The sequence below is a fragment of the Rhamphochromis longiceps genome, linkage group LG18, assembly GCF_057381845.1.
Source record: "Rhamphochromis longiceps isolate RC_006_pf linkage group LG18, R_longiceps_female_GT1.1, whole genome shotgun sequence".
Lineage (NCBI taxonomy): Eukaryota > Metazoa > Chordata > Actinopteri > Cichliformes > Cichlidae > Rhamphochromis > Rhamphochromis longiceps.
In genome coordinates this window covers 22,367,917-22,381,720 of record NC_140574.1, presented here as the reverse complement: position 1 = coordinate 22,381,720, position 13,804 = coordinate 22,367,917, and the positions used below count along the sequence as shown (strand labels likewise).

At 46.0% G+C, this 13,804-nt stretch overlaps 1 protein-coding gene across 1 annotated transcript; it reads right to left on the bottom strand.

The window, feature by feature from the left end:
* Nucleotides 1-419: 419 nt before the first annotated feature.
* On the bottom strand, nt 420-12,634 carry cbarpa (CACN subunit beta associated regulatory protein a). Its single transcript, XM_085389855.1, has 11 exons — nt 12,517-12,634; nt 12,065-12,254; nt 8,650-8,721; nt 5,473-5,618; nt 5,210-5,271; nt 4,936-5,098; nt 4,669-4,849; nt 4,444-4,587; nt 3,901-4,081; nt 3,281-3,485; nt 420-3,202 (listed from the first exon to the last, which is right to left on the bottom strand). The coding sequence occupies exons 3-11, from the start codon at nt 8,695-8,697 to the stop codon at nt 1,312-1,314; spliced, it is 3,021 nt and encodes a 1,006-aa protein (XP_085245981.1). The 5' UTR covers nt 8,698-8,721; nt 12,065-12,254; nt 12,517-12,634; the 3' UTR covers nt 420-1,311.
* Between the last annotated feature and the right edge of the window lie 1,170 nt (nt 12,635-13,804).

The following is a 13,804-nucleotide window of genomic DNA, read 5'->3' as shown; positions in this document are numbered from 1 at the left end:
CGTCACTTTCTACCCAGCTGGATGGGTTGCTTAGATTTACGATGGTTGTGCGATGCAGGTTAAAGTCATTGGGCTGAGATTTTTCTGGCAAAGAAGCGAGTATCTCTCAAGTGTAAAAAGTGCTTTTTTTTCCCCGAGCGTTGGCAGGGCAGCGTTCAGCTGGAGAATGATGCATTTGGTGCTCGGCGTTGTATTTATGGCAGCGGGATGATGTCTGCGGGGCTCGGTAGCTGCTCTCATTGTAATGACAGAACAGTCCAACAGTGTGACTCACTGATGTTTATGTAATAATGTTTAGACAACAAATATGGAGCTCTGTGGCATAAAAGAATCTGACTTCGCCTACCCGGCCTTCATTTTTTAGTAAGATTACTTCCATTGCTGATTTTGAGAAATGCAGTAAATCACCAAACTTTTATTTGGAAGCACACACTCCCACTGCCACACTGCCTTTCTGACAGACAATGTCGCAGGAGCTATTCCAACCTCCCGTGCCTCACAGCATCGGCTCTCCCATCACCAAACCATCTGTCTAAAAGCCTGAGAGGCTACTGTGTCACTATTTAAGCATCATCTGTCAGTCTTCCCTCAGCAGCACTCACTCCACTCCTCCCGGACACAACCTGATTGATGCACAGGGGACAGATGGCTAACAAGAATAAAAACGGGTAAAATATGAGGATGGAAAAACGCCTGCTGACTGGATTGTGCTTCCCATCTGTTTTTACTTTTAAGACATGTTCATGAAAGAGAGGGCTGCAAGCACTGAAGAATTGTTACGCTGTTTCTTTTTTTTTTTCTTTTTTTCAACATGGTCAGCATTGTTCTGATACAACAGCTCACACAGACATTTAACCTCATGATGGTCGAGACAAGAAGGACACTTGAGGATATGGTTTTTAAAATGAGGGGGAACAAACGCCATCATTGTCTGTCTTCCCATCAAAGTGCTTTTTTGTAAACTGTACAGTATTCACATATGATGATGTTCGGACCTACGGTAGCATGCCAAGAATTCAGTTAAGTCTGAAAATATGTAGGTTTCCTTATGATGGGTTGAGTGCAATTCTTTATTTCTTCTTTTTTTTTTCCCATGATTACCAATGGAAGGGATTATCACGCGTCACATGGGCATCACAGTGACAGCTGAGGTGTGAATGGAAATGCTTGAGCGAGAATGTACTTCCGTCCTTTTTTTTTTTTTCTTTTTTTTTAAGACATCTGAAACACGAGGATGTTTGAACTGTTGTGGACCCGTTTATCTGGGTGTGCGCTCTATAGACAACAGACTGGAAAACAGACATTAACAAGTTACGTGGGACTGAATCCAGGTGAGGCTGTGCGAGCCACTGTGAGCACACGCTCCGGTTCCCCCTGGCTGATCTCTGTGCTGCGCAGGCCGCTGTAAAGCCTCTCTTCCACTGACACAGCTAGCTTGTCTGTCAGACTGCTCTGTGCCTGCAGGGAGACCTCTGATAGGATAGCCTGACTGCTGTTGTTGTTCTTGTTGTCAACTCTTGGGTCCATGAAGCTCTTTTGTGCAGGCACCGTGGTTACAGACTGGCAAGTTGTGCTTTCTGCTGTCTGTCTCTCTGCGGAGGCTTGGCAGCCATCGGTCTCACCAGCTGAAGCTGCACAACAAGAGCTGCTCTTTGTTGTTGCCTCGTCTCCTTCGGATGTTTTGTTGGCAGCGCTTTGTGGGGAATCCTCTGCCGCGCCTTCGTGTGATGGATCTGCGCTCTCTGCTCTTTCCTTTGCTGCCTCCTCAGAAGCCGCGACCTCGCTGGCTTCTTCATCAGCAGCACTTGCGATGCGCGAGAGGGTGCTGTGGTATCTGGTGTCCAGAGGGTAACCAGCGCTGTCCCCTCTCCTCAGCGGCGTGAACCTCTGCCTCTCCAAAGACGGGGAGTATCTTCCCCCAGAGCTCGAGCCAGGATCGCTGTATTGCTTATGTCTTTGCCACTGTTTCCGGAGGTGAACTCTGGATCGGTGCCTGGAACGTAACGGGGAGTCCTGCTGGTCGAACCGTGGGTCGTGGCGAAGGAACTCGTTAAATAGGGCGTCCGTCTTCTCATCTATGCTGTAGTCACGGCGGCGGAGACGTGTTCGGTGAGGACTGGTGGGCTGTGCGATTGTTTTCACAAGTGGAGACATCAGCTGTGTTTGCGATTCTGGAGATTTCTGAGGGTGAAGAGATTTCAGAGGTTGATGTGAATCTTGGAGGGTGAGAGTTTGGCTGCCGCTCTGTGGTTTCTCCTTTAGTTTCTCCTCTGGCTCGGTGCTGTTTGCCATCTCATCCTCCAGCTCCTCCTGAAACAGCCTGGCCTCGATGCTCTCACATACTGAACCCTTTCTACCGGAGTTGGTGAAAAACAACCTCCTCTCTGATGCCGTTTTCCCTCGTGGGGCACCGGGAGTCCCAAACAGTCGCATCTCCTCAGGGGCCCTGGATGGAGCTTCGATGGAGGCGTAACCACTGTCCATCTGAAGGAGCTTTCTGTTCCCCCCCTCACCCTCTCCCCCAGGTCCACTTCCCATCTCACTGTCTAAACCCAATGCCCCTCTGGTTCCCCCTTCCAACCCCTCTCCCTCCCCATCTCCTTCAGGCTCATCATCCAGGTCTTGGGACAAGCAACTGTCGAGGCCAGAACGAGCTCCTGCACCGCCAAGGGATGAGACGCTGTCCGCATCGCTGCGGATGGACTCCCGGTCTGTGCTGCTCTGGTCTGAGGAAGCATACAGCTCCAGAGAGGCTCGCAAGCTCCAAATTTCTCTGTACAAGGAAGGAGGCGCCTCCAGGCTCTCCTGGGGAAGCATGAAGGAAAGCGATGAGCCCAAGTCGGTCCTTTGTCTGGCTTCTGCCCCCAACACCACTTCATCTCCATCATCTGGCTCTACCTCGTTCTTTTTCCTTGCGTCTGCCATCGCACCATCTGTTTTTGCGTCTTTCCTCAACATGTCTTCAAACCTTTCCGGAATGACAGCTTCTTGTTGCATCCCAAACAACTCATCTTCGTCCGCTGACTCCAGCCCGTCTCCTCCCAATCCTGCTGCTGTTCCTACGACTGCCTCTTTCAGTGTTCCTGTTCCATTAACTGTAACCTCCTCTTGCCTCTGGGCGAGGCAGCGATCTGGTGGCAAACTGAACTCTTCTCTCCTGGTGCTGCTACCACCTACCTCCACCATGGGCTCCAGATTAAGCCTGCAATGATGGGAAAACTGTCAGACAATTCGGTAAATTGCATGGTGTTAAGTCATGGTATTATAGGCAGAGGTGTACCTGCTAAGGAAGACTGAAGATGTGGGTGCAGTTTGGGGATGAGAGAGAGACTCTGCAGAGAGTGACTGGAGGCCTCCGGTCTGGATGGGTGTATGTGGAAAAGATTCAATGGCCTCATCTCGGAGAGGAGAGGAATCGTCTTCAGTGTGATCAGTGGTTTCACTGGCTGCTCTCTGTCTCTGAAAGGGCCTTCTCTTGGGGGACCCTGTGAGAAATTCATATGATAAGAAGGTTAGCCCTTACCCACGCTTTCAGTCTTATTTCAGTCAGGGCCGCTAAAGTCAAAAGAAGCGTGATATTCCCATCAGCAGTAATACATATTTGGCAGCATGGCTCTGATCTGGGACTTTTCTGTCCATCCACATGCATACATGAGAGCACGATTCCCAGACGGAGCAGAGCATCAGTGACAACAGATCCTTATCTAAAATGATAACATTTGTAGCCACACGGGCTTCACTATCTTTGGCAAGCAGACTGGACTAACCAGGGGTCAAACCACCAACTTTAGTCATCATAACCGAGTCCAGCGTATTTGTCAGGATTGTAACTGTGACTGATTTTGTGCCCTGGCTGAACTAACCATGTCTGAGTGATCCATTTCTGTCATGCACACAAACCTTTGGCATCGAGACTTGCAGCGCGATGCGTGGTGTCAAACTTCCACCTCCTGAAGTAAGGCCCTGCCCCCTCCAGACTGGCGTGACGCCGCAGTTTGGAGAAGAAATGCAGAACTGAAGCTTGGCCCACAGTTTGACTCGTCTCGCTCTCGGCCTCTCCCCTGTCGCCAATAGCCTCCATCTGGCAGAAGAGACGAGGAGGACGGGGAGGGTGGTGGTGACACATTAAGGAGGAGCTGAAGCGGGAGAGCTAAGATGGATTGTGATGGGCAGAGGCAAAGTCCTCGGGGGACAGCAGTTTGTCATTTTGTCACTGAGTAGCAGTGATGACTGATGTCAAAGCGCATCAGCAGCTTTCAGCGCCCGTGGCAGCTGATTTTCACAGCTCTGTTAATGTTTGATGAAAGCAGATGAATCTGCACTTAATTGTATACTGTATTCCTGCCTTTTACTGAATGCAGGCTTATTTTTAAATTTTAAGACTTATTAAGACCCACCTATTTCTTTTATTCTCAGTGGGAGGTGAATAAAAGTCAAACTCACTGTCTGAGAACGTGTGTGCTGTGGTTTCATGGCTGATAAAGACTGCCTGGGCCCCTCGTCCAGGATGACGGAGTGGTGTCGGTCTCCTGGCAGACCCCCGCTGAGGCTCTGGCCCATCCAGTCAGAGACTCTCTTCTTAGCGGGCTGGAGAGAAAGAATTGAATCGCATGTTATCCTTGAGAGAGTCTGCTCCAGTGACTGAACAATGTGTGATTTCAAGCATACCTGGTAGATGGTGAGGGGTAGCTTGGGAGCTGCTGTCTCACTGATGTTTATGGTGCTGCTCTCTGTTGAGTCGCATTCCATGATGGTGAGTATTTTTAGGTCACATGGTGCCGGAGGCAGGTGAAGGTGGGTCAGCCGGGCCTTTTTCAGGTGGTGGAAGTCTCCTTCGGTCAGGGTGTACCTGAACATAAAGATTGAGCGCCTGAGCTCATGGCATCAAACAGCTTATCTAAATGATAAAAAATCCCAAGCTCAGTTGAGCTGTACCTGCGTCCTTTGTCCTGAGTCGTTTTCTCCTGTTCATAAAGTGCAGACTCATTGAAGGAGACTCTGCGGCCCGTGGACCCGGTGGAGATGAATCGTTCTGACTCTCCATCGTGACAGCTCGATGCTGAGAGGGCATCCGATTCATCGAGACGAATGGTGATTTCTGAGTGACAACGACAACAAGGACACAGCAAGGGAGAGGAATAATGGAGTTATTGACGACAGCGGACCGAAAGAAAAAAACAAGAACGTGAAACATTTACACAGCTCTGACCTTGCGTGGGCTGAGAATCCTCAGCATAAGTGGTGTTTGTCTTCTCAGGGTCATCGCTCGCTCTGAAAGAGGCAAATGAGTTTTACTCAGATCTCTCTCGTGGAAGCAAAAACACAGCGTCACCTCGCAGCTTTCCATTTCATTTTCAGCTTTAATCCACGGCGGTCATAATCACATCGGCCCCTGTAATCCCCGAGTGCCGTCGAGGCAAGCCTGACCTGCTAGTCCCCACGCAGTGTGTCACTTTGCAAGGTAGCGCTCACCTGGAGTAGCGTCTCCCACCCATGCAGCACCGGTGACAGAAGAGGAGCAGGAGGGAGAGCAGGACCAGCATCCCCCCTGCGAAAACGCTCAGCAGCACCAACAGCAGGACATAGTTCTCTACCTGACCGGCCGACACCGGCACATCCTGATGGGAGGCAATCGTGAAAAGAGGGTGGCACGTTTGGTCAAACCTTTTTTCATTTCAGAGGGGCAATCAGCCATAACATCTTGCTTATATTAATCAAATTATTAATCAAATATTAAATCAATAAATCAAGGTTTGTTTTCAAAGTTGGATAAGTTCCATAAAATAAATATAAAGAAAATTACACCTGTTCAACTGCTTGGACGACTAGATATCTGCATTATCAATCACATGGAAGCAACTCAGTGCATTTAGGCATGTGGATGTTGTCAAAACGATCTGATGAAGTTCAAACTGAACATCAGAATAAAGAAACAAGGTGATTTTAAGTGGCCGTCGTTGCTGCTGGGGCCAGACTGCTGATCTACTGATTTTTTTTCCCCACATGATCTAGAGTTTACAGAAAGTGTTTCTAAAAAGAGAAAATATCCAAGGAGAATCGCCAGACTGATTTGAACTGGTATAAAAGCAGCAGTAACTCAAATACCCCCCTCTTTACAACCAAGCTGTGCACAAGAGCATCTCTAAACACGTCGCAGAAGCAGAAGCAGGTTCCTGTCTGCTGAGAATGGGAAACTAAAGCTACAGCTCACATGGACTTCCTGATGGTAGGATCAGAATTTGGTGCAAACCACATGAAAGCTCAAGCCTTTTCTCAACAGCTCATGTTGCTGTTGATGTAATACTGTGGGGGATATTTTTGTCCAATGAGCACCTGAGTGTTGCTGATCAAGTCCGTCTCTTCATGACCACAGTGTTTCCATCTTCTGATGGCTTCTTCCAGCAGGATAACACACCATATCACAAAAGCTCAGAGGGATCTTTGACATGTGTATGGCAAATGTGTTAACATTTACACCATGGACCCACTTTATATACATCACAGTGTAATATTAATAAGGACCATTCCACATAACGAGTAGCTTTACATTTGAAAGTTTTAGTGTAACAACCAACTTATGACACCATAACGAGAGGGTCATTTTTTTGCCATTGATTTGTTAGTCTCAATCTGAACTGAAACTCATCAGTAGTGTGCATGTCTGTTACAGCTGAGGCTGAAGAAGATGACAGAGCACACAGAAAGGCTGGGGTCACTTTACCGACTCGTGGTTTAATCCAGTGACCAGTTTAATTCATCTCATTGTTTATTAACAAATATTAGAGAAAAGTGCAAATGGAAAAGCAGTGTTAATCAAATACCAATGAAACAGTAACACTAAAGCTATTTTTGCACTTCAAGAAAAAACAAGTGTTACTGCTGACAGTAACAAGTTTAAAAATCTGAATTTCTCCCTTTTTAAGAACACAAAGCGTCTCACTAAAAACCCGTCAAACTGGTACTCTCTGTACTCTTCTCCCATTTGGGTTGCGCAACATCAAATTAATCTGCACCGCTTGTATTCACATGGCATAGCTGGAGCTCATAACTCCTTCCTTCAGAAGCACAATAAGGCACAAGCTTACATGCAGTATCTCTGTTGTTACGTTGTGTTGCAGTGAACTGGTGGCTGCACAGTTCAGAGCTTCACAGCACTGAGGGATCTCTCTCTCTCTCTCTCTTTGGCATTAGGCGGTCAGCTAAGCGCTGTAATATTTAATGAGTGGAATTAACACTAAAAGACTCTCTTAAGTCCCTCACAGTGATTCTTATCCAGACGCACACTTGTGTACATCTGCGTTCGTCTGATTAATACTCTGTCTTGGCTGAGTGAGCCCGTGGATGCTAATCGAAACGTCAGCGAGACCCTTAATTCAATTTCCCAGCTCTTCTCAAAGAAGGGGAAATGAGGCCTCAGCAGGCTAAAAATGGAAATCGGAGGAGGAAGAGGAGGAGGATTCCAACGCACATGAGCAATCCACACACTGCACCGAGACTTTCCTGGCTCTTCTTCCCATGTCAGCTTCAAAAAGCAGGAAAAATAATTGGTTTCTCTCCCCCCCCGCATCACATGCAGAATATTCATCTGCTGCAAGTCTTTGTGTTTTTTAATTCAGCAGGAAAGTGTGACATACGGCCATTATGGAGCTTTAGAGTTAACTGTGAGGCGGAGAAGCTCCAACTTTTAGATGATGACCTTAATAGGAGCAGCAGCAAGGTTATTAAAGCAAACCCGAAGCCTGCTGCTGCCTATTTAAAGTTGTTGTCAGAAGAGCGAGCCAACCCCCAAATATATCCAGTTTACTCCGAACATGAGGCAAAGAAAAGCAACGGCCTGTTATAAAACGGCGTGTGCACGTTTGAAAGGAGCAAAAACAGCTGATTTTCACTGCCTCCACTATGCTCTCAGAGGCTCTTCAGTATGAGCCTCAATCAGTCTCAGTCAGCTTCAATCACAGGCTCAATCTAACGTCATTATCTGCTTATTAAACCAGAAAGGGCTGATGATTCATGTGAGTTTAGACCCTTTTAGGGTCCAAACGCCTAAAAATAACTATAGTAATAAAGTAGTAATAATAATGTATTTTAGTGATATTTTCTAATGTCTTCTAATGTTATATTTGCCAACTCGTCCACTGCAGACAGGAGAGAGTGAAAACCGTCCTTTATGTCACACAGAGGCTCGACCTGTCTGAGCCATTAGTCTGCCGGTATCTCGCTAGTTGCCAGGAAAGAACAAAAGCTACTTTATTACTTCAGTTTGTTAAAGATTTCAGTTCCTATTCTGGTCAAATTCGGCTTCAGTGTTTATTAACAATACAGCTCCAGATCCAGGTGACAGTAAGTCAAGAGGATGTTACCCATCTATGTCCAGCAGTAGCTTGTATTCAGTTCAAATATTGCTTTAAATTGATACAGATCAATGCTAGTGTTGGTATCAGATCGATACTAGCATGACATGCTTTAGTGATCCATCAAATCATGACACACTGCTCTCCCCTACATAAGCTGTCTTTATAAGTTGAAAGCACTGGTGTCAGTCATATTGGCCCTGTGTTTACTTGCTATTAGATCAATACTGAAATTTGCCGAGCACAGCACCAGTGGACGCACTGACCAGTTTGTGTCAAAGGTGTTGACAGTACTCACAGTGGAGCTCTCAGTCAGAGTTGTCAGAACAGGCAGATCATTGCTCATGGTAAAGGTCGGTGTGAGTGAACCCTGCAGAGGATGAGAAAGTGAAGAATGTCACACACTGAGCTGACGCTTCTTACTAGACAGCAACACAATTCCTGTTAAGTTATGCTGAAAAGTCTTAGGTGTAAACAGTGTGATCACTGGTAAGATGCGCAGTCGTTTTCTCATCGAATCCAGAACTAAGTCGGTGTGGAAAGATCCCACAAGACTGGGCTGAAACAATCATCTAGGCTGGGAATTTAACTCCACTGCAGGGTGCTCTGATCGCGCAACTTTTATAATACTGGTATACACCCTGAACACTGAAACGGGTTAGTTATCAAGACTGCAAAATAAAAATATTTGGGACTGGCTAGCCTGTTGGACAAAGGAGTTTTAAAGATATGCTAAGGATATGAAAATGTCAAAGCCCTCACTAATCATAACGTTTACAAATAAACAGTGCATAAAGTCTTGAGTAACGCCTTATTTCTTTACACATTGTTTGTTCCAATTTCAGCTGAAAACTTGACGTATCTCAGCATGGTCTGCAGAGTGTCATTAAAAATGTGAGGAAACTGGACAATTGGAGGACAAACGAAGAAGTTGCAGGACTGCAAAACTATCTACAGCAGATAAACAATGTCTGCAAGTCATGTCCTTAAGAAATGAGAAAGAAAATCCAGCAAACACAAGACCTCAAAGATGCATCTGATCCTTCAATTGATCCATCTACTGTTCACTGAAGCTTCATCAGAATGGAAACTGTTGTCACTTAGTGTGCAGGAGGTCGGGAGATAGGTAAAGCAAGTAGGGGTCGGATCCTACGCCAGCTACCGCTTCAGTCTGTTTCAGTATATCGCTGCACCTATTTCCCATTTTCATACCAAAACCAAAAGAAATGAAGGGTGACTCAAGACTTTTGCACGGTAGGATAAGCCTCTGAGCCACATAACTCTACTTTATAACCATCCAAAACACCTGAGAGAGCCACAGCATTGTACAGCGTGATGTGCTCTTGTTTTACAGTCAGCATATGGCAGAGTTTATTTTAAATACCACATACATCAGTGCTGTAAAATATTAATGAGAGCACCCAGAGAGTATTAATGCACAGCTGAAAATAGTACCCGACAAATGGGCCATTTAAAACCACTATTGTAATTCTGTCTCGCAGAACTCACAACTTATGCGTCATCACATCTCACTTGCACGCACAGATGTACTCGCAGCCGTATTTTTACCACAGGATGTTATCTGTTGTCATGTCCACATCAAATGAAAGACCATTTGAGAATGGCACAGCAGCAATGTGCAGCTACATCTTCATATCATTAGGGTGATGATTGTTACTCATTGCCTGGAAATAATTTGGGGATGCGTGTGCGGGCTGATGGTTTGGCAGAGAACCTGATAGTTCAGCTTTAATGTCTTTATAAGATGAAGATGCAGACCACGGCTACAGTGCATTTGTGGTGCGTCACGCCATCAGAGCTGTTTCTGAAAGCTGGCATTTTGACAATTTGAGCCGGACTTTGTGGTAATTATAGATAAATGGCACACGGTGGGGTTTTAAGGCGGCAAAGGAATCCAAAAGCGAGGTTTCTGAAGAAACTGAAAAGATGAAAAATATGGAAATCTACAGAGTTCAATATTGCTAAAAACCCTGGCTCCGGTGCTTGATGCTGCAGACTTTTAGGCTAGAAAATGCACTCCAGCAGAATCTTCTTTTGAATTCCTCCTGGAGCTCATCCACTCCCCTCAAACTTGAAATACGCTGGTTAGTAATGAAGGCTGTCTGCATACCAGCAGCCACGGATCATGGAGATAACATGAATTCATCAGACTTTAATAACCTCCAAAAACAAGTCAGCTGAGCTGGATATTGCAAAACTGGAGTAATTCCCCTTTAACATCCCCAAGAATGTAAGCCTGACAGTTGACTGGGTCGACTGCTTTGCTGAGATTAGCTGACATCCACCGAAATGGCACAAAACCCCTCACAAATGTCTCTCAGCTAAAGCTCCCAAACATCTGCTCACATCTGGTAAACTAACCTCTCCTGCAGAAAGGTGCGAGCAAAGGAAGACGAGCTGACACCCCATTAATATTTACACAGAGTTCAGCTTGTGTAACATCGGCTCAAGACCGCATTCTTCAAGCATGCTGATAACACCGCCGCACATTCCCTCACCATGTGAGAGCCATATTTTATGTAAGAGCTCATACAAACCAACAAGCTCGAGGTAACTATGATGTGAACGCAGCTCTGAATTGAGGCGAGAATACGCACAGACACACACGGCCCATTCTTCTGCTGTCGAATTATCTTCAGTGAACGCTTGGCACTTGTCAAAATGTGCTTGAGAGCAGTCGGGGTATGGTGGGGGGACCTTAATCACTGGTGAGATGTACACTGAGGGGGACACGGGTCTTCTTTATGTGGGCAAAAAAGCAGATCCCCATAACAGACATGAGGATTTCAACTCAGGAAGACACAATTTTGAGATGGAATGAGGTTAGAGTGAGCATTTAATGGTCTCTCTCTCTCTCTCTCTCTCTGTGTGTGTGTGTGTGTGTGTGTGTGTGTGTGTGTGTGTGTGTGTGTGTGTGTGTGTGTGTGTGTGTGTGTGTCTTGGAGGGTTTCCACCACGCTGGGATCATGCAAAACCAGAACAGATAATTAATTAGATTAATTATAACTCCAGATGTTTTTTTTTTTCAGAAACCATCTGTCTTCTTTCTGCTGATCACGTAACAGTCAGTCATAAACTTTGGATGATGGTTTTAAAATGTATCCTTGAAGGCACTCTTGCATTCTCTGTGTATTCAATTATTACATCCAGACAAATCCACGGGGCTCTTTTAAACTAATTTCACAAATTAAGTCAAGTCTAATTATTAACATATTTATTAAAATACTGGATTGCTTGAGTTTTAGAAGCTGGACAGACCGTGAATCTCCAGTCAGGCTTGGAAAATGTCATTATTGTCGTTATTATCATGATCTTTTAAAAAATAATTTTCGGTGCTATAGTATTAGTAATTGTAACCTAGTAGCAGTGCATCAGCTTCACCATCATTTTGTCGGTAAATACTGAAGCTGAAGTTTAAAACACTGACCCCGACTGGTGGCAAAAAATATAACCTAATCCAACGCGTGCGTGCGTGCGTGCGTGCGTGCGCGTGTTAGTCCCAGGGTCTGAAGTCATGTTAGAATGTAACATCATCTCTGACGACGTCTTGGTGTACTTTATGTCACGGTAATGGAGCGGATGGTGTCACTTTCATAAATACTGTCCGGACTAAGGAGCAAGGGGGGCGGGTAATGGATGTCAGTCTGACGTGTGACTGCACGATGATGTGCTCCAGATGTGATGCATCTTACGGTCTATACAGGCGTTGTTGACGGTGCTTCGCTCCGCTCTGTGGGGCCCGACTACAGCGATCCGCTGCAGCCGGCGGCGCTCAGCAGCCTCAGCATCAGCAGCAGCAGCAGCCTCGGCAGCATCTTCCCCTCTCCTCCGAAAACCCGCGGATCAGGACAGCCCCATATCTCTGCGACGTCTGATCTCAGCCTGCGGGGAATAAATCACGATTAGTCACCCAGGAGCCTTCATGTGCCGGACACGCTGGAGTGTGGGGGCTCAGCTGAGGACCCCCGCCCGCGCCTCAGACATGCCCCAATAAATCAGATGCTGCGATCTAGAGTCGGCTGTGTCACCTATCCCACCTATTACATAATGAAATAGTACCACATTAAACCGTGAGCACAGCTGTAGGTCCGTGTAACCTGATCAGTGTGTGTGTGTGTGTGTGAGGCGCAAGGATCGGACTCACCCGGCTGTAGACTCCGTTTGAAGCGGTCCACCGGCAGCCTGCCCCGTCTGCATACTTTAATTTGGGCTTCAAATAAAGACTGTAGTTATGAATGAAGCCACACGCGATTAGACACACCCACCGCCCGCTCCCGACGCACCACGTGACAGGCACTGACGACGACGGTGGTGGTGATGGTGGTGATGATGCGAGATGGAGGAGAAAACCCGTCCTCATTCACACCAGCTGCTCATGAATGGTATCTACTGAGAGGGAGAGGGAGGGAGGGGGGGATCAGTAATTATCTGAGCCATATATATATATCGATGCAGATGTTTAAATAAGTCACTGAAATATGCCCAAGTTTCCCTTTTTGCAGTGTTTGAGTCTGTGTCCTATAGCAGGAGCAGACGGATCCCCTTAAAACGTTTTTTTTTTTTGTAATCTCATGTTTAGCCACGTGGTGGCAGCGTTGCACTGCTGTTTTTTCAATGTTTTGTTTGACTTAATTCATTTTAATTTGTTTTGTTTGTTTCTGTCTGGGTTTTGTTGTTGTTGTTGTTGTTGTTGTTGTTGTTGTTGTTTTGGGGGGGGGGTTGCAGAAATAAAAACTGGACGATCTGCTTGCAGGTTTTGTCCAGATGGTCCAGGGAAAAAACAGCTAAATAAAGCTTCATTTCACTCTAATTCAATAGAGTTAGTCCATCTAAAAAGTGAAAGCTGCTGCACATTTGGATTCTAGTGAGGATGCTTTTCTGCAGAAAGAATTTATCTGCCCTCCTTTTCATGTTGCTCTTAATCTGTGATGTTTATTGTTTGGGTGCATTTGGCTAAATATGGCTAAGTTAACCCACCTCCGTAAGAGTGCTTGCAAATGATTTGAATCCATCTGCTAGTTTAAGGTTTTGTTGTTTACATGACCCTTTTTTTTATTGTTGTGCTTGTCTCTGTTTTCGCATCATATAGGCTACAAACTGCATATTGCATCTGCACCCACAATGGAATCCACAGTTTGCAGCTCTAACCTCTGCAGTGTGCACTCCTTGCATGATGTTTTGCACAAACAGAAAATGCCTCAGCACCAAAATGAATAGATGTGTAACCTGTGCCTCTATGAAAACAGGAAACAGGGGGGCACTTAGACATCCGAAGAGCTATTTTTGGGTTGTTGTTGGGTTTGTTTCCCCCGCCTCTCCGAAAACTTTCGAGAACTGGTTCAAAGCTGAGCGACAGAAATAACCACACGTGACAAGTGATTTAATTCAACTTGGGAAATCAGTTCAGGGTGACTGAAATCACCAAAATGTAT

What these genes read in the sequence shown, in the direction of transcription:
- cbarpa (XM_085389855.1), bottom strand. Translation starts at nt 8,697, where the DNA reads ATGAGCAATGATCTGCCTGTTCTGACAACTCTGACTGAGAGCTCCACT. An exon ending in GGTGGGAGACGCTACTCCAG is followed by an intron (nt 5,272 to 5,472) that starts GTGAGCGCTACC and finishes TGCCTCTTTCAG; the next exon opens with AGCGAGCGATGACCCTGAGA. An exon ending in TACCCCTCACCATCTACCAG is followed by an intron (nt 4,588 to 4,668) that starts GTATGCTTGAAA and finishes CTTTCTCTCCAG; the next exon opens with CCCGCTAAGAAGAGAGTCTC.